This window comes from Lontra canadensis, unplaced genomic scaffold, assembly GCF_010015895.1.
Source record: "Lontra canadensis isolate GAN:19392208 unplaced genomic scaffold, GSC_riverotter_1.0 scaffold30, whole genome shotgun sequence".
NCBI lineage: Eukaryota > Metazoa > Chordata > Mammalia > Carnivora > Mustelidae > Lontra > Lontra canadensis.
The window spans coordinates 4,408,705-4,429,724 of NW_022631024.1; the positions used below are offsets into that span (position 1 = coordinate 4,408,705).

The 21,020-nt window shown below is 41.8% G+C and overlaps 1 protein-coding gene across 3 annotated transcripts in view; it reads right to left on the reverse strand.

The window, feature by feature from the left end:
- The window catches only part of ASTN2 (astrotactin 2), an 851,408-nt gene that overhangs the window by 496,572 nt on the left and 333,816 nt on the right, over window positions 1-21,020 (reverse strand). For all 3 annotated transcript variants that reach the window (XM_032865713.1, XM_032865714.1, XM_032865712.1), the window contains one exon: window positions 9,939-10,085. In XM_032865713.1, coding sequence (XP_032721604.1) covers window positions 9,939-10,085 — 147 coding nt within the window. The remainder of the gene's footprint in view (window positions 1-9,938; window positions 10,086-21,020) is intronic.

The following is a 21,020-nucleotide window of genomic DNA, read 5'->3' on the forward strand; positions in this document are numbered from 1 at the left end:
GCAGGCATCTAATTCTCTGTCTACCGCATTCTGCAGCTGCTAATTTGAAATAATTTTGCTCAACCCGTTCCTGCCTTTGTGACATTCAGGTGGTCCCATAAACTGCCTGGGCTTCAGTTTCCCTTAAATTGACAATAGTTAGGAGAATGTCTGGATCTCCTTCATGAGGTATTAGAAGTAAATGAGGTGACCCTATGCAAGGTCCTTAGCAAAGGGCCTGGCACTTAGTAGTGTTCTGTAAATGCTACCAATTATTAGTGTAGATCGTAGCTCATCATCAGAAGGCTTAACCAGCAGGGTCTGGATGTATGTACTGGAAAGAGCCCATGCCTCTCTGATAATCCTGCTATCATCTAGCACCCAGCTCTAGATAACCAGCAGTGGCTCTGAGTTCTAGCTCAGGTAGCACCCTTTAAGACATCCTCCCCTTAGCGGCACTCTCCTTGGGGTAGGTGGCTGCCCTTCTTCTCTGTCCCCACAGCATCCAGTACAACTTTCTCTCTATAGGAGAAGTCAGAGAGTCTGTTCTATTCATGTCTGCACCCCTGACATCTACACATGCCACGGAGAAGGGGATGTGCAATATTTGTTGATCACAGGAAGGGAGGAAGGAAGAGAGGGAAAAAAACAGGTATTGTATGTGAATAAGGAAGTGTTGTAATGCACTAATTCTTAACTATTTAATTTCTTCCCTTTGGCCCAGCTAACCTTTGACTGATGTGGCCACACCCACCAAGAGCTCTTTCCAACTCTTTTATTGTCTTTATAAATAATAACCTTATGATCAACAGAAAGGGAAAACACCCCATTCTCATTATCAGACCTATTCTCCTACTTGGCCAAGTGAGCCCACATTCATCAGCCCTCTGACACTCATTTGAAGCAAGGAGTATTAACAATGTTTTTGGATGAGGAAACTGAGGCTCAGGGGGATGAATTAATATACCCAAGGCAGGGGATAGGGAAGACAACCTAGAAAGCAGACTATCTGGGAGTAGAACTCACGTCTCTTGGGTCATAGATCAATGCACTTAGCCACTGCATCATGTTACCTTCTCTCTCCCAGCACTGCACCTCTGCCTCACCCCTACACCACTCTGCAAACACCAGGCCAACAAGGATGGAACAACAAACTATAATCTCAAGCTCCCTCTCATCAAAGCTCCCATCCATCACTCTCCCCTCCTTGTTGCAAAGTCAACGTGGTCTTCTGCCCACAGCAGCAGAATGGAATTTTAATGAGAAGAAATTAAATTTCCCTACCCCTTTCAACCTCAGTTCCTAGGAATGTATTTTTGGACTCAATGTGCTATCAAAACACAGAAATTAGTCTCCAATTTTGGACGTCAAACTCAGTTATCCCTTTTGTTAAGAAAGGAAATTAATAACAATTCCTCCTGGTCAGACGCCAAGCTAACATCTTAGCACAGAGTGTCATTAAAAATCCCAACCCAACTGGCTGTTGTGATATCTTTAAAAGCCTGAACATGTACAGCAGCTGAAAACGGTTTTCTGGGGTTCATTCTCCCTCAAGCCCTTTGTCACTTCTAACCTGGGGATCAGTTACTATTTAAAGAAGAAATGGCTTGAAGCATTTTTTTTTTCCTTCCATGGTTTTGTGGATTCAGAATTTTCTAATGAAGAGGTTTGATGGTGGGAGGGGAAGCAGATTCCACTCTAGGGGGTATGCTCTGCTCCAAGCACCAGCTCCAGGTCATTGCTGAGCGAGCTGCCCATTAAGTACAAGAAGAGGGAGAAGGGAAAAAAAAAAAAGTTTTCACAGTTTATAATTATATTACCAGTTTCATTACAGATCTCATTTTAATTCTGACTGAAACCTAGCCTTGCCTTCTCCCTGCACTCTCTCATGTATAGTTATTAAATCTGGGTTGGAGTTCAACCTATTCTTCTTGATTTCAGCATATTAATATAGTTTATTGGTATTTCATTGCCACCTCCCCCTCTGGGTGTTCTGAATCTCAGCTCAATTTATATTTTCCCCTCTGCCTGGGCTTCTGGATAAAGCTTGCTTCATTTTGGTGCTGGGGGAGAAATGGGATTTTGATTGGAGTTTCTTATCTTTGGGGATGGGAACAAAAACCATGGGGAGTAAAGTCAATCATAGAAGGAGAGGCAAACTCAGATTTTGTGTACCGTCATTCCCCAGGATATATCTTCTGAGGGCATCTGGGTCCACCTGCTTCCCTGCCCTCCCTTCATTCATTTCACAGACACAATTCATTCTACGTCTACTGAAGCCTCTGCTAGGTTTCACAATAGGCTAGGACATGAATAAGCTGTGGCCCTTGACCTTGAGGAAATTTAAGTCTAGCTATGGAAATCACTTCATTTTTTTTTTCATTTATTTTGCTTTCTTCCTTCTTCTCTCCCTCCCTCTCTCCCTCCCTCCCACCCTCTCTTCTTCTTTCTTTCCTTCCTTCCTTCTTTCTTTTCCCCTTTTCCCTTTTTCCATCCCATAAGTGCTTTTTGGTGACACAAACTCTGTTTTGGACACTGTCCTAGGTGTTGAATATAATGAGCAAAACAAATAGCATCTCTAGCCTTATGGAGCTTACAACTTAGTGGGAAAGCCCAACATTAACTGGATAATATATAATTACCAACTGAAATAAAAATCAAGGAATAGAGCAGGGCCGGTAGAGAATGATTAGTAAGGGACCTCATAGAAGCAGGGATGTGAAAAGGGGAAGTCAGTAACTTTAGAGTAAATAAATTTGTCCAGGTGAAACCAAGTAAGTGGGGAGAGATTTTTTCAAGCAGTAGGAAAAACTTGTGCAAAGGCCCTGAGGCAGGAGGCAGCCACGTTTATCTACGGAACCCATGTAGAGACATGAGGAAGTTGAAGTAAGTTGAAGTAAGTTGAAGCTGGATAGAGAGGTAGGCAGGGACCCTGATTCTTACAGGGACTTAAAAGGCAGGTTATGAAGTTCAGTCTTTACAACAATTATAATAAAAGGTACTTTAACAAGTTTTATGGAAGATGCAATATGTTGAGATAGTTCATTTTAAAATATCACTCCATTTGTACTATTGAGGACAGACTGGAGGGGAGCCATATTTAACACAGGAGGCCAGTTCTTAGGACTGTGGCAATTGTCCCAACAACACATTCACAACAGTAACAGTGATGAAAGGTAGACTGTGGGGTTATTAAAATGGTACAAATACAGTTCTATGTGGTTTTCAAGGAAGGAGAGATTATTTCTGACTGGAATTTTCTTTAAAAAGTTTTGGGAGTTTTCTAAAGAAGGTTTTCTGGAGGAAGGAAAAAATTAAGTTAGGCCTTAGAGATGGGAGGATTGTGGTATATGGAAATTAGGAAGGGTACTGGTGGCAGGCAACATTTAAGCAAATGCATAGAGGGAGGAAGATACAAGACAAGGTAGCCCATCTGTCGTAACAGCATGGAACGTGTGCAAAGCAATGAAGAACAAACAAGGCAGAAACCCTGCTGTAGAGAACTTTTATACCCAAATATGTTCTACGGTGCTCCAAGGTCTGCAATCAACATGGAATATTTTAAAACAGCCCCAGATCACACCAGGGAGCAGAAGGACCAAGGAACTACACTCTTTAGACAAATTTCTTTGCACTTTGTGACTCAGCAGCCACCTTCAGTGTGGTATCATTTTTCCTTCTAAGAGTTGAAAATGCTCCTTCCATGTATTGAAATCCCTGCAAATGAGCTCTTAAGTCTGGTATAACCTCATTCTTCATCAACGGCACAAAGCCACACATTAGCTCACTCCCTTGGGTTGAAAGACATGAAGTAGGGGTGGAAGCAAGTATAGACTGTGACTCATTGTATACAATTTTTGTGTCCAAAAGCAGCTACACGTATGGCTTATTAATAAACGAGGCCAACCTGATGACGGATAATTCCACTTCAGGATTTCATAGGCTGGTAATTCCTCAAATTCCTCAGTCATAGAAAACAAAGAGGATTAGAGTATCACCTACCCTATCTCAAAAGGTGATGCTAACAACTTGATATTAACACATACATAGTTTGGCATGAATATTTTGATGCAGTGAACGTAACAACATAAACCGCTGTGTGTCCGTGCATGCATTTGTGTGTGTGTGTTTATTCAAATACAGTATTCAAGAGATGTCCCTAGCCTTCACTCATTCCTGAGTTTTACTCCATTTCTGAGCCTAGGCAAAGATGGGGACACTTTGGGATGAGGTAGTAAAGAATAAATAAACACACTTTGAAAGTCCTAAAAAATTAAGTGTTTTAAAAAATTTATAATCTGATGAGATGGCTCTGAATCAAAATATCATGTACCCAAGTCAACTTGACTTTTCTTCTATGGCTTCACAGAAATGTGGTCATCTCTTCTCAGGAAATTTCCTGTGATGGGGAACTCCTTACCTTGAAATGACCCCCTTCCAATATTAAACAAAAATGATCACAACTACTAACATTTATACGATTTACTAAGCCATTACCAGATCTCCAGAACTGAGTTAAAAGCTTTATGAGCACTATTTCATTTATTCTTCACAATAACTCAATGAGATAAGTATTGCTATTATCCCCACTTTATAGATAATGAGGTTGAAGCTCAGAAAGTAAAGACATTTTCAGACTAAAGATAAATTTTATCTCATCTCTGACCATGCTCATCACCTGGCTATCTCTAGTTTTGCTTCCTGGGGACTTGCAAGCCTGTCCCCCTTTTCAAGATAAATAATAATGACTATGGTCATATTTGTCAAAGAGTGGAACATGGAAGGACCTTGGACCAGGGGTTCAGGCAGGCTTGGGCTCTCACATCTTGCTTCATTCTGTGTCAGTCTGGCCAAGTCACTTAACATCTCTACAACCTACCTTCCATGTATGCAAAACAGGGATGCTAAATGCTGCCTCACAGTTTTGCTATGACACTTGAATGAGTAAATAATTCTATGAAAGTATACAAACACTGCCATATTTATAACAGATTTACTCAATAATATTAGGCTCACTTTTCGTTTGGGTTCTTTCAACTCTTCTTATAGAATGATTGTCCTTTACCCTTTCCTTAAGAGGTCATTGGGTAACCACAACATTTTCCAGTCTCAACTACAAAGCCTCTCTTTTGGACAACTTCTAATATATCACCCAACTTCTCAAAGCATGAATCCCAGAACACAACAGAATGTAACAGAGAACTCTAGGTATAGTGTTATTTGTCTACACTAGAACAGAACCATCTCACCCACTTAACTGAAACACATTATTCCTTTAAAAGTTGTCTTTTCTGGGGCACCTGGGTGTCTCAGTCAGTTAAGCATCCAACTCTTGATTTTGACTCAGGTCATGACCTCAGTTTTGTGAGATATTCACTCTCTCTCTCTCTCTCTCTGTCTCTGAAAAAAGTTGTCTCTTCTACTGGCTTACTGTAGGGGCAGAGTATTTGGGTAAATATATCCTGACTTATACTGGGAGCCTCAAGGATCACACAAACCAACATCTCAAATAAGATAACTTTTAAAATTAACCAATAACCACTCATCCACAATGCCACTTACAGGACAATTTGCATGAAACCCAAGCCCATGTTACCAGGGCTGCTTTGTTATAAAATTCATAGTGGGCCATTCACATTGTATTTGGTGCTATGGACAACCACTGTAGCTATAGCATGAGGCAGCTCCATTAATATGACATTGATAAAAATCAAAGATGGAAGAAACTAAAGCCCCTTAAAGGAACACAAGGGGTCTCAAGGAGTTATTACATCTGTTTGAATGGAAAAAAAGTAATATTTACAGAGATATTAATGTATTAACACAGCTCTCAAGCTTCTGTTAACTGATCACAGAGTTCTCATTAATAATATTAATACTTGTGCTCCACCCCTGAAGAATGTGATTCACTAGTTCTGAAGCTTATCAACCCAAAAGACCCAAATGCAGATGACTTACAGGCCACAGCTGAAAAAACAGCTAAATTCAGTAAGTTTGGACACAAACTTAGTCTATGTCTTCACTGTGTACTTAGCAAGGCAAAAAGCCACTACTGGCCCTGAGCAGACCCAGACAAAGAAAGGGGTGATATTTGCCAAGGGTTTGGATGCGGGCTGTCAGGATTTATTGCTTGTGCCAACTGGTGTCTGGACAAGTGTTATATTGTGCTGACCTTTACCTATAATGGGCAGTAAGCATCAAGTATAACACAAGTGCAGAATTCATTTTCTTTCTGAAGACTAGCCTGATTATTCAGCGCCTTCTCCCCATGCTTCAGCACCATGGACAGCTCAGCATACATGGTTGGATGCGGGCTCTCTAAGGGCTGGCAGGCTGACAGCTTAAGGTTTCTGGGTTAAGATAAGAAACGTGAACACTGTCTTGGCCAAGGTCCTTGGGTGGCTTTGTCTTATGCAGTCCTTCCTATCTGATGGGGGCCGCTTTCATCCTGATAGTCCTTATTATGATGTTGTTTATAACTCAGCCAGGGGTCTTAGGTGAGGCCCTATATTATGATATGTGGATATATATATATAAAATCATGGAATTACATACTTTCATTCTGTTTTCTTACTGTATTTATGTTCTATATTAATACATTTACAAAAATTAATGCAAAATGGTAATAAGGGTTCAGGAAAATAGACACCAGCATCACTTCCGCTTTTGCCTTCCTGCATAACACTCCTGGATCTGCAGCTAGATCAAATCAGATCTAGCTAAATCAAAGCTAGAACTCCCACTAGTCCAATTCTATAAACGGTTCTTTGTTAGGCCCAGCTCTACCACTATAAAAAAAAAAAGTGATTCCACCCTTTTTCAAGTCCTAGTTTTCTTATCCGTGAAATGGAAATAATAAATACCACTTTGGAGAGCTGGTGGGGGAATGGAAGGTGAAATACACATTGGTTATCGACCCACTAGAGGCATTGGGATCAGGCTGGGAAAGGTCTGCTTGCTGAGAACTATTAGACAGCCATCTACCTAACCTTAAGTATTCATTACTCTCTGAATTCCTGCTGATCCCCAGAAGAATCAGTAGAATCTGCTAGATTGTTTTAGAACAGAAGAATCTCATCTACTTAGTTTCTTATGTCTTCTTGTTCCGCCATGTCCCAGCTTCTGATGTCTCTTCCTTTATGGGTCATTTTAGGAATAAGAGCAATAACTACTACCACTTACTGGGCAATCATCATGTTTTAGATACTTTACTGGTATTTTATATATATATGATGCCACTTGATCTTTTCAAAATAGTCTCCGTTTTACAGATGAGAAAAATTGAGACTCAGGGTACTTAACTGACTCTCCTATATTTCACAGCAATTAAATAAGGAAACTGAGATTTGAAACCAAACATACTCATTTCAAAGGACACATTCCTAACCAAAACAATGCAGCATTGTTTTAGAGGAAAGGGGTTCCATTAAACCTTGAGACTGAGACTCAGTCTTTGGGCTATGTCTCCCAGCATTGCCTGCCATGTTTGCACTCTCTAGTACTTGTATACTCCATGGTCATTTTCAATTATCCTTGATCTGTATGCGTTCTCTGCTTTAGTTTTCCTTGACTCAGTCTCCCCTTTCTTCATAGTGATCTACTAGAAGAATCCCAAATAACCACTTATAAGTCTACTTTAATTTAGGTTTAATTCGTTCATTCAACACATATTTACTGAGCATCCACCATGGGTCAGGCAGTGTGCTTGTTATCAGGGAGATGATATCTCTACCAGAAGACACAACTCCTCCCACAACTCTAGAGTCAGAAATACACAACGCTATAGGAAGTTGTAAGGTTTTAAATTTATGATAGAGGACAGAATAAGAACCACTGGGGAAGGGCACCTTTTAATTCACCACATTTTTGTCTATCTTTCTGAGCCATCACAAGTTTTAGAGTTTTCTTGAGTGACCCCTTGATTTTGCCACTTCCCAACTTCATGTTATCTGAAAATCTGGTAAATGTGGAACTGTAAGCTTTATAATAATCCAAAGAAATAGATATTATTATCATACCCATTTTATAGATGCAGGGACTGAGGCCCAGAGAGATAAGTCTTTCACTTAGCTATAGAAATGGCAGTTAACAGAAAAATTATTTGAATCCATGTTTGTATTATTTTATAGTTTCTGCTGTTAGCCATTAAGGTATTTACCATGACTCTGAACAGGTTACCTAGACTCTTAGGAGCTCTATATTTACATGCATGAAAATATTCAAAATTTGAATGTTGCTAAGGCTCATCAATCTACAGTTAAAGAGTAGGAACTAGTAAAGCTAAATAAGGTCGCATGCCTTCAACAGTGGTCAAAATTTATCCCTTTGGTCTTTCCAAACTCAGTGTTTATTACTCCTAGTCTTTCATCTCTAATATGCCAACCATACCTAGGTTCCTGCAATTCTTCCAATCTGAATTTTCGTCAGCATATATGACCTAAATGCTTCTGTAAATTCAGTTCCTTCTGCTTCCCTCGCTACCCCTTTGGTTATCTCACACTCACAGTTTTGCCTGTTTCATGTGCATTCACGATTTGATAGGAATGAACCAAAAGTATTGTGCTTAGGTCAGAAAATCAGTTATTCAGAAATACTGAACTTACTAGCAGTTCAGGCGAAAAACAAGCAGAGGCTAGATCACACGGTGAAGTGGGAGCAATCACAGAATGCATTAATAGAAGTCTGAGTGTTTCAGAAAAAGGAGATAAAAGGTTCACTTTGGAGAAGACATACTGAAGGGATTGGTGCTAAGTTCTGAATAGGAACTTAAAAATTTAAAGATAAAAGTGAATTACATTGAGATAAGGTGGACAAATATCGAGTAAGGATGTCAAAAACGTTCAATACACATCCAACTGGAAAAAGTTCTAAACAAAAAGTGGTGCTAATATGGTGCCAGAAGTCAGAGGGTGGTCACCTCTGGGAGGGCATTAACAGGAGGGAGTATAAGGAAGCTGAAGGTACTGGGAATGTTGTGTGGTTTAATCTGAGCGGACTCTTCTGTAAAAATTCATTAAGCTGCACACTTAATATGTCTCCTTCATTGTATTGCTGAAAGCCTTCAATACACTTATGAACAGGAATGCCAAGCACTTGGGCAAGCATTTGGGAAAACGGGTGCCATCATATCCCGCTGGAGTATGTAAAGTGGAACGACTTTCTGGAGGGCACTTTAACAATAGATCTCAAGCACCTTAATCAGTTTCTTGGGCCATGCTTTGCAAATGATTATAGTGACTACAGTGTCTCATTAACTCAAATTAATTGGGTGAAGAGTAGGATATAACATATTTATAAAGTACATTTACAGGGAATGAAATGTGACTATTCTCCAGGATATTCAGGAAATACCAACAAAGCTCATACGATCTTGTCTGTCATATTTTTAAATTAGCGAATAGTATTTTGGGAGAATATTTTTAGTTAGGAATAGGATTCAGAAGCATAATAAGAAACAGTAGGTTCGGGCGCCTGGGTGGCTCAGTGGGTTAAGCCGCTGCCTTCGGCTCAGGTCATGATCTCAGGGTCCTGGGATCGAGTCCCACATCGGGCTCTCTGCTCAGTGGGGAGCCTGCTTCCCTCTCTCTCTCTCTGCCTGCCTCTCTGCCTACTTGTGATCGCTCTCTGTCAAATAAATAAATAAAATCTTTAAAAAAAAAAAAAGAAAGAAACAGTAGGTTCTCTGAAGTAGCTCAATCTTTCTACACTCATGTTTGAATTCTTCCTTTATTTAACAAATCTCATCCTTGCCCATGGCAAAAATCAGTGTAATTCCATTCAAATAATACAGGATTCCAAATCATAAGGGCCTCTTTAAGGCCTTTGGATTTGAATGCTCTTTAAAAAAAAAAAAAAAAACAACTAATTGTGAGGTTGGGCCGTGCATGGAGGACATTTGACCAGCGGGGGCTGCAAGGTGATGAACATGTACGGGGTTATCTTTTATGCTTGCTTCTTACCGTCTGCAATGAAGTGCTCAGGCACATGCAGAGTCACCTTCACGGTAAGTGGACAGGACATCTGACTGCCGCACACCATCGCCAGGATGCAGGAGCTCACAGCAATCAGCGTCAAGGCTGTCTTGTTCACTGGGCTTTTTAGCAAACCTGGTAACAAAAATACACACAGAGATACGTAAGTCCATGGGGTGAGAAAACAGGCATAGCATGGAATTTGGGAACCCTGCTCTTTTCCAAATGAGAAACTGGAAAAGAAACTGTACTTTCTAACTTCTGTGCCCACCACGACATCTCAGCAGCCCTTGTTGGGTCTCAACTTAACTCTCTAGCAAATGGACTTCTTATGCCCTCTGATGTAGATGAAAGAAACAAGCTCCATGGAAACTGTGGCAATTCTCCCTCCCACCCTCTCAATTAGGCTGGTCATTCCTGATAATTATTTGGATGGGATTAAACTCTCTACTGGCCTTAGAAGCAAGTAGGAAGAAAAAAGAAGTGTTGAATTCATTGAGCCTCGAGGAATGAGCATGGGCTTTGGAGTTCGACATCCATGGGTTCAACTTTGGGCTTTAGCCCTCGTTGGTTGTGTGACTGTTTCCTTCTGTGAACCTCAGTTTTCATACATGTATGATGAGGGTAGTAGGAAATAGCTCACAGGTTGTGATGACATGGTATAGTGTATACACAATGTCCGTCACCTAACTGGCTTTCACAGAATGGTGTAAGCTAATCAGTTCAAATTAATTTCACAGGCTTTTACTGAGCACCTATTATGTAGACACACATAGAGCAGGAGCAGAATAGTTTCTGATCTTCAGGAACTTGGAGGCTAGGGAGCAAAGGCAAGGGTACCCACAGCTAGTTAGAATCCAAGGCAAGTTGTGGTAGAAACTAATAGAGAGGGCACAGGATGGGGAGGAGAGTTTTATCTGGGAAAATGAGAGACAATTTAATGGGTGCAGTAGAATGAGTAGATTGGATGTGCATGGCCAGCAGAGTGCTGGGCCAGCAAAGAAATTCTGTGGACTGTGTCCTAAGCCCCCACTGGTCTCACTCTTCTTTTTTTTCTTTTAGATTTTATTTACTTATTTGACAGACAGAGGTCACAAGTAGGCAGAGAGGCAGGCAGAGAGAGAGGAGGAAGCAGGCTCCCTGCTGAGCAGAGAGCCAGACTCGGGGCTCGATCCCAGGCCCCTGGGATCCACTGGTCTCATTCTTTAGGCCTTGTTATTCACATCGACTTTCAAGGTTTCATTTGCTATTTTTAGAGCAACGGCTCCCACATTTCTATCACCCACAAGGCTCTTATGAGAAATCATTCTGCCCAAACCTCCCCAGACATCTTCCTATGGAAGTCCCAAGGGATAAACATATTCGAAACTGCACATGTTATTTTCTCTTTAAACCTGTGCTTCCCCCTCTACCTCCTCCTCGCAGGCTCCCCAACTTATTGAAAATGCCATCATTCACCTAGATGTCCATCACACTTCTGTTTTCTACCTTTATAGTTCCTATTTACTCTGCGGCTTAGCATTTACACCTCTTTCCTCTCCTCTCCTCTATCATCTGATTGCATGTGGAATGAGCAAGGTATGGACACATCTTCCCATCTTGTTCCCCGCTGGAACCCCTTGAGATGTTTTATAGTATCTGGGCACAGGATGCCATCCATGCTCATCAGCCTGGCGTCCAAGGCCTTTCATGGTGGGTCTCGGCACTCACACCTCCTGGTGCTCTCCACTTCCTGGCCCAGGTGGGGGCAGAGCTGCCTTACCACAGTGCCACCCCAGTCAACACTTCATCATGCTAACATGAGCATAGGTATTATTTCCTTTGAGTAGAAATCCACTTGTTTCCGTGTTCCTTATCACACATTGAAATTAACCACAAACGTAGATTCCTCTCCCTACATTTGGACAAATGGACAGCCTACATTTGCTGTGTTTCTCCAAGTATCTCATTCAAACACTAGATTCTAGTAACTAGATGGTAACTTCTTGATGGCAGGTGCCATGCTCTTTGCTTACCATTGTATCCCAATGTCTAGCACAGGGTCTGGGACATGTTAGAATCTCAGCAAATGCATGCAAACTCCCAGGGATGATAGTAAAATATTAGTAAACAGACACAGGGGCTGACCGATCAAAAAGCAGGCCAATCACAAACAAGCAACATTGCCAGGCTGGTGAATTCTAATGGAACAAGAACCCCATGGACAGCTAAATTTAGATTTTTTCTATGGATATGTCTTTTTCTTAATAAACAGTGAGTTTTTTTTTTTTAAGTAAGATTTTATTTATTTATTTGTCAGAGAGAGAGGGAGAGGACACAAGCAGGGAGAGTAGCAGGCAAGGGAGAAGCAGACTTCCCACTGAGCAAGGAGCCCGATGCAGGACTCCATCCCAGGGATCATGACCTGAGCTGAAGGCAGATGCTCAAATGACTAAGCCACCCAGGCGTCCCCAAAACAGTGAGCTTCCTGAAGAAAGGAATCCCATCTTCACCATCTTTACTTTTCTCACACTAAGCTCAGTGGCTGGCACCTAGAAATTCCTTACTTTAAGAATAGCATCCCGATCTTCATTGCTAGTCCTAGGACAAGGCAGAGCTTATGGTATGGACTATTCCTCTATTTGTGGTTACCGTATTTGTTGACTATTTGTTAAATGGCATAGCAAATATAAAATTTAAAGAGTTGATCCTGGTGTCAGGTGGATAGGAAATCTCTAAGCCTAAAATGACCACCCAAAAAAGGGGAACACATTTTCTCTCTCCCCTAGGAACCACAAAAAACTGTTTCAAACTCTGAAATATAAACAGTTTAGTACCAAATAACATATGCAAGCTAACATCGGTGTTTTCTCCTAGAAAGGGTATGGACTAGGAGTTGGTACTTTGAGTAAGTCTCTCCTTTAAAAGTCAACATATTATCCCATGCCTACATCCTTAACAAAACCCTCAAAGAGCAGTCAGTGAGAGCACTGAGTTTCCACTCAAGATTCTGTGGAGTCTGTTCTGAGGGGACAAACATATAAGGATGATTCCAGCATGAACACATTCTTGGCAAGGTGACCCAGAGAGTGAGATGTGGAATGCTCCTGGCATTGGGAAGACGGGTGCCACGGATGGACACTAGCACGCCATGGGGCTCTGGGAAGGCATCTCTCAGATGTGGCCCACACAGCAGCAGAGATGGAAGTGACCAAGACATTCCTTTCACTAACTAACCAACTACCAGAAATCCCATCCAGGCCCCACAGGGCTGGTTTCTGGTTGGGAGAAGAGGGCTGAGGGGCAGGTGTGGGATTGCTCACATTATCTCCCTGGACTCACGCTGTCCTAGCTGTCCTACGTCCTATGTCATTTAAATCTTCACAGTCAACCACAGCCTATTAAGAGTCAGTGGGGGCTGGGGGTGAAGTCAGTTTAGTATATTGCCTCTCAGTTTTCTCATCTGGAAAATGGGAATAAGACGATGCATCCTTTAAGAGTGTGGTAAGAGCTAAATGGGAGAGCAAATGTCAAATGCCTAGCATAGTTTTTAGCACATGGTAGGCCCTTGGTAAATAATCACTTCCAAGCCAAGTATCAGTATTTAATCATCAATGGCAGAAACCAGGACTCATTTACTTCTTCGTCCAACACATTATCAGAACATATTAGGAACTGAAGTACTCTTTAAGGAACTGAAGACACAAAGAGTGGATAGTAAGGGCAAGTCAGAGCAAGAGGGAGGAAGTGGAAGGGAGAACGTGAATGAACAGTGTCCTGGGGTAGCCATTCACTCAGTGAAAACCTGAAATCAGCACAGTTGTCTCTGAAGTTCAGGAAGAAAAAAGCACGCAGGTCAAGTCTACACTTAGGCCAGATGCCTGTGGAGCTGCCCATGGGGCTTGGGGAGTTTCCATGGCAACTAGATCTGGCAGAAACTTCGCAGTGGAACTCAAACAGAGGTGACTTCTTATGAGTTCCTGGCCCAGCGAACTGATCATCAGCATTTAGCTCTGAGTAGAAGCTGTAGACAGCAGCAAGGTAGAAACTATCTCTCCCAAAAAACCCACCTTCTTCTCATCCAGGTTCTGTATTGTATTGTAGGAAGCAGACACAGGGAGGAGAACCAACCTTTGAGAAATGCTTACTATGATCCTGGCACTACGCCTAGCACTCACATCTATCCATCCATCCATCCATCCATCCATCCATCCATCCATCCATCCATTCAACCAATTTTGATTGAACATCACCTTTTCTTCACATTGTTCTAGGCAAAGAGGAAATGACAGTGAACAAAGCCAAGGTCCCCAAGGCTTACATTTTAGTGGAGAATTACCTCATTTAATTATTTAAAGGAACTATCACCACTATTCCCATTTTACACATGAACAAAGGGACAGAGCAATCAAATGACTTTCTAAGGTCAAGGTCACTCAACTTGTATGTGGCAGAGGAGAGATTAGAACCAGTTCTTTCCATCCTCTCCCCCATATCATACTACCTTCCACCTTACTCCAGAACAAAGGTCCCACAATGGCATCATGTAGTTGCAGAAAGAGCATGACCTCTGAAGCTAGACATGCTGTGTTTAGGTCCTGGCGTTACTACAAACATCTCCACGGGATGCTTGCCAGTTGATCTAACACTAATAAAACAAAATATCCCCACCTGAAAAATGGAAAGAGTGCTCTTCTTTCAGAGTTGACTGGAGGATAAAAGATAACACATGCAATTGGCCAAAAAAAAAAAAAATCAATAAATGAGAGCTCCAGATCCATAAATGATATCTCCAGGTCATAACGTGAGCATTGTCAGATGGCTAGGGTCATAGTTGTTTCTATATTGCATCCTGGTTCATAGTTTTCTCCCTGTCACTTGCAAGAAAAAGAGAGAGAGAAAGAGAGAGAGAGAGAGAGAGCCGTGCTGTAGGAATAGAATTACACCAGGGCGTATTGATTGCTGGAACTGGAGAAAGTTAATAATCTAATTTCCCTTTCATTTCCCCTCCCTCTTACCCCTCAACTTCTCTCATGGCAACAGAGAATGGCATAAAATGCATTGCTTGAGAAATTCGACCGGAAATCACTCGGCATTGTTGAGCCACATGCTGCCTATAATTTGGGGTTTGATTGATTCTCAGTTTGGAGATGCCAGGTTGAGAGAAGACAATCAAATCTAGGCTAAATTTGGAATTGAATCAATCACATTTTACAATGAAAAAAAAAACAAAAAAACAGATCTAACCCCATCAGGCCACTGTGTTCCGAAAACTTAAAGCAGCCATAGTTCCATTGATTCCTTCCTCCTGATATCTCTGGGGGACAAGAGACTAGGTCCCCGGCTGTGAAGTCATTTCTTTCTTCAAATGACATATGGGGTTGGGGTGAGGGACAAGGATTCTAGGAGCCCAGGATATTAGGATAGAGGAGCCCAACAGGTAAAAAAGCCACTTGGGAAAGGAGGAAGAGGCTGGGTTTGGGTTTTAAACATAGAGATTGAAATCCAGACTCTTCCAATTAATAGCTAACTTGTGGCAAGTTACCTATGCTCTCAGAGCCTCAGTGTTCTGATCTATGAAATGGCAATTATAGCCCATAACTAGCGGACAAGCTATTTCGATGAAATGGGAGAGTGTATTTGTAATGCAAGGCACATGTACTTTATCTTTCCATTCTTCTCAGTTCTTCAAATCCCCGCTGCCTGCAGATACCAGCAGGACATATGACTCTTCGGCTCAAGCTGGAATTCTGGCCATTGTACTTATCTGCTGGCCCCCATGGGCAAGTCACCTTACTCCTCTAAGCCTCAATGACCTTATCTGAGAATTAATTCATTCAATAACTAGTTACTTATCGTGAGTCTGTTACACGATAGACCTCATATTTTGTGCCCTCCTAGTATTTCCAGGGTCTGTGTGTCTGAGTAAATTAGGTGCTCAATAAGTATCAGTTGAATGAATGAATGAATGAATGAATGAATGCTTAAATATTGTTCTCCATTCTACCAAGAGGTTGTCAGCACTGAAATATTGCTACTGGTTCTTTTCTAGTCAAATGTATTCATTTACTCTCTTTGGTAAAGATTAGTCCCCCCAACCCCCACCCTCGCACCTCTCCGGGAAGAAACCATACAAAAACCTAACTGAAGGCTGCTAAGCCTCTCGCACACCACATGAGGTTCCTACCACAAACCTCATTGAATGCCTCATGCAATCCATGCCACATCTGGGCTCTAGCACCTCTGCACTTCTTTGTGTATTTCTGGAAGCTAAAATTAGGGCACATCGTCTGACAAGTGCAAGTGTCACGTTGGAGGCAGGAGGAATGAATACTTAACATTGTGACTTTCTCAGAACTCTACGGAAGGTGGCCCCCTATCCTCGGGCTGCTTCATAGCTGGACTGTGCACACACTACTTCAGTGTGATGGCTCAAGAGGGGGCATTCTTCTCCTCCCCTCAGCTCCTACTCTGCCCACCTGGGGCCAAGCCTCTCCTCATCTCCTTCTATCTTTGGCGTGAACCAGTTTCTTGCGTTCTTTGGCTCTCTGACCTTGAAACTTTCACATCTGGTATCCTTTAAATCATTTGTAGTTTTCCCAGTCTTCCATAGGGCCTTCCTTTATATGTCTGTGCAAGGGTTCATCCAGGCTAGGCATACCTCCAGAGACAGCAAATTCAACCCCGATGAAGCCCCAATTCTCCTCTCAGACAGTTGTTCTCAAGATGCTGGGTGCTCTCTCTACAAGCCATCTTCTGCTTTCCAAGTCAAATAAGCTACACCTAATACCTCCTCTTTGGGGGCAGCTCTACAGTGAGTGAAAGGTGGCAGTTAGGTTTTCTTGAGCCTTCTGTCCTCCAAACCAAAGGTTGCTAGCCTGACTTTCTATCTCAAATCATATTTTGAGGTTCTTTATTATACTTTGTATGGATTTTCCTTTCCTTTTTTTTTTACAATGACTTTCCTAGCAAAGAATATCACATTACCACCATCACCATCATAATATCAGCATCATCATCACTACTATTTATGAAAACATCTATGTGCCATATAATATAAACATTTTTCATGTAGTATCTCACTTAATCTTCACAGAAACTTCATGAGATGTTCTCTATTATCACTCATATTTTACACAGGAGGAAATTGAACTCACCACTCCCCAAGGGTCATGCAGCTCAAAGCTTATAAAACCATTTGACTTCAGAGTCCAAGTTCTCAGCCACCACCCTCCATAACTTCTCTATCAACATGCCAGATATGGCCTGAGCAGAGAATAATCAGCCCAACTGGCAAGCTGCTTACAGACCTCAGCTTGCCCTAGAGCCCTGTGGCAACTACAGTGGAATTCACAGTGGTCTCATCATCCCACCTGACACTGACCACAGGTCTTCAAGGGCACACCCCTTCAAGGGAACAACCCACATCACCAGAGGGGACCTTACAAGGAGAGCAGATGGTGAGAGAGGTGAACTAGATGGCTCTTTCTCTTTCTTTCTGAGCTCCAGAAAATACAACCTGGCCTCAACTAGTTCAGTGTCCTACTGGGGCCACTGGGGAGCAACACTGGCTGGCTCTGCTCCATAGACAAATGTTGGATGGTGGCACTTTATTGAAGATAAAGCCCCTGGTGGCAGACATGGCATGGGACTCGAGATAGCCGATCTGTGGATTTCTCTATGACAGCTGCAGATGGCGGAGCCTGGACGTATGAATGTCACTTTCAGCTGATGACAGTGGAGATGTAACAATGATGTTGGTGACAAAGATGGCACCACATTTTTTCACTTCTTATTAGTTTACAAATCATTCTCAAATATCTCATTCACTTTTCACCAAAATTCTGTCATAAGCATTGCTACTATCTTCAGTGTACAAAGAAGCCTGAGACTTCATGGTGCACTCTTATCTAGACAGCAGAGGAATAACTGGGCCCAGAGCCACATTTTCTGAGCCACAGCCGAGTGCCCTTTTCATGACACTATACCCAGGCCTCGATGGCAAGATATGAAGGTAAGATGAGAATCTGTGCCCCATCTATGGACCCACTGACCACACAAAGGTATCTGGAATGTTCCAAAGAGCCATGGAAGTATTTCCCATCAAACAAAATGTATCTTGAGCACAAAATTTCCATTTTCAAAGAATTCTGGGACATGCTACATTCTATATTCACCTCTTAAAGTACCAGAGTTTCTGTATTTATGTATCAGGTATTAAAATCTCTGAAAAGGCCTGCATTGGATTCTCTTTAGCAAAATCTAACCTGATGTTTCCCAAAAGTATTAATATATTACAGAGCCATTATCCCATGAAACAAAGTAGGAAAAAATAATGAGCTACTTTAAAAAAGTACACAAAAGTTAATATTAATCATGTCAGCAGTTCCCAATGATTAACTGTTTCCCCTATGCCAGGCCCTGCGTTAAAGATTCTAGTTACATTTGCCTGTAAGCTTCTCAACAGCCTCATAAGGCAGAGGCTATTACCTCTAGCTAAAAATGGAAACGCCAAGAAATGACAGAGGAAAATCTCATGGTCAGTCTTGTCTGACTCCAATGTCTATATGCTTCCGGTTCCCATGCATAAAAAGAAAATGGAATTTCATCATAACCTCAAAAGATATCTGTACCCCTATGCTTAAAACAGCATATTTATGCCAGCCAAGACATGAAACAACCTCTCTATCCATCGTGTGTGTGCACATATACCTACATACATGCCTACATACAATGGAATATTATTCAGCCGTAAAAATGAAAAAAAAAACTGCCATTTGTGACAAGATGGATGGACCCTGAAGACATAGTCAGAGAAAGGCAAATGCTGTATGATCTTACTTATATGTGGGATCTAAAAGAGAACAGAAATGAAAACAGACTCCTGTAGAAGAGATCAGCTTTGTGCTTAGCAGAGGGGGAGGGTGGGGAGGAAGAGGAAAAGGAGGAAGGTGGTCAAAATGTACAAACTTGCAGTTATAAGGTAAGTAAGTATTAGCAGTGCAACAGACAACTTTATGACTATAGCTAACACTGCTGTATGGCATATATGAACGCTATTAAGAGAGCCAATCCTAAGGGTTCTCATCACAATGAAAGCATTTTTTCCTTCCTTTTTTTTTTTTTGCTTTTTCTATTCATTGCATTTATATGAGATGATGGGTGCTGAATATATTTATGGCAATAATCACTTCACAAAATGTGTACACCAAACCAATGTGCACTGTGCACCTGAACCCTATACAGCGATGTATGTCAATTATATCTCAATTGGAAAAAGATTGTTTACAGAAAATGGAATTTTAGAGTCACAGAAAAATACATGCAAAGAAGGAAAAGAGCAGGTACAAGGGGTCAGCTTGAAAGGTTAAAGATTATTCAACTGGTATTTATCAGTCTGATGGAGTGCATTAGGAGAAAGAAAAACATGCTGTCCTTAGAACATGAAACTACAGTGTGCAGAAGAAACCACGGTGACAATTCTGAGAGCTAAAGCTCTAGAATGACTCAGAAATAAATAGGAAAGAAGGCAGGAAGGAAAGGTGGCCCTTGATTTTCAGAGCCACAGGTGATCATCAGCTGGTAATGACTTACAAAATAAAAATGTTTTTAAGACACTGGTGCTTGACCCCTGTGTTCACTCTCTTACACTACAGGCTGTTGAACAGTACCATCGTGTTCAGCCCACACCCTTGATGGAATGGGGAGTGGCAGAGAAGACTTGGGGACAAAGTACTGGGTGCAGAGGGACAGAGCAAAGAGCAGCCACACGTTCCCATGGCTACCAAGGAACATCAGACCAATAGTTTCCCATTTCCATGAAAGGGACATTTTAGCTGCTTTTTCTCAGAGCTTGACAAAAAAGTCACCATTCTGTTCTCTGAGAAGATGTCACTGGACATTGGCCCAAGGTCTGTGAAAGCAGGAGGAAATGAACAATGCTCATGGTGCATTTAATATGTACTGGGTCAGCTGTGTTATCTTTTATCTACAGAATCTCCTCTGTTCCACATGTCCAATGTAAACTCTAGGCAATGCTGCTATTTTTGATACTGGAGGAAATGGAAACTGAGAGTTTAATTCACTTCCCCAAACACTCATAACAAGTAAGAGCAGACAGGGACTCTAAACCAATCTGTTGACCTCCATTCTCAATGTTTCTTCCATTGTATCACACTGCCTCTAAAAGAAGGGGGTTCCATCAAATCTCTGTGCTCCTTCCTCCTCCCATCTTTGTCCTGATTCTCAGAGGGCACTTGAGAAATAATGGGAAACAAGGTTTTGTCTGATGGTCCATAACCCCTTGAATACACTTCAATTTGCCTGTACCTTTCCTTGTGACAAGCTGCACGTATTCCTCATGGCCGTGCAGTGCTCTTCCTACTTTTATCAACATGTCTAAGGCAGACCTACTTGTTAAGGCCAGAGAATTCCTATCTCTAAGAAGCTACCCTAACTCACAGAAACCCCAGACCCCTCTTAAGTCCTGTCCCATGTATCAAATGTTCTTTTTTTTTTTTTTAAAGATTTTATTTATTTATTTGACAGACAGAGATCACAAGTAGGCAGAGAGGCAGGCAGAGAGAGAGGAGGAAGCAGGCTGTCCACGGAGCAGAGAGCCCGATGCGGGGCTTGATCCCAGGACCCTGAGATCATGACCTGAGCCAAAGGCAGAGGCTTTAACCCACTGAGCCACCCAGGTGCCCCTGTATCACATGTTCTAATGGGAGTCACAGAATCTCAGATTAATTGGAAACGAAACAGGCTTTCACCCTAACAGGTTACACAATACAGGTAGCTCCCTACAATGCTCCATCCCATGGTCATCCAACCTGTGTTGGAACATCACCTAAACTGGGAGCTTGTTAGCTCAAAAGAAGACCCATTTCATTGTTGTTGATGATGATGGTGGTGGTGGTGGTGGTGGTGATGATGGTAATCTTTTATTTTTGGAGCATTTAATACATATAACATGTTACACTAAATATTTTAGATATTCCTTTGTTTGATCAATCATAAATTTTTGTTAGCACTTCATTTTTTCAAATAAGGAAACTGAGTCTAGCCCAAGGTGGGAAGGCTACTGAGCAG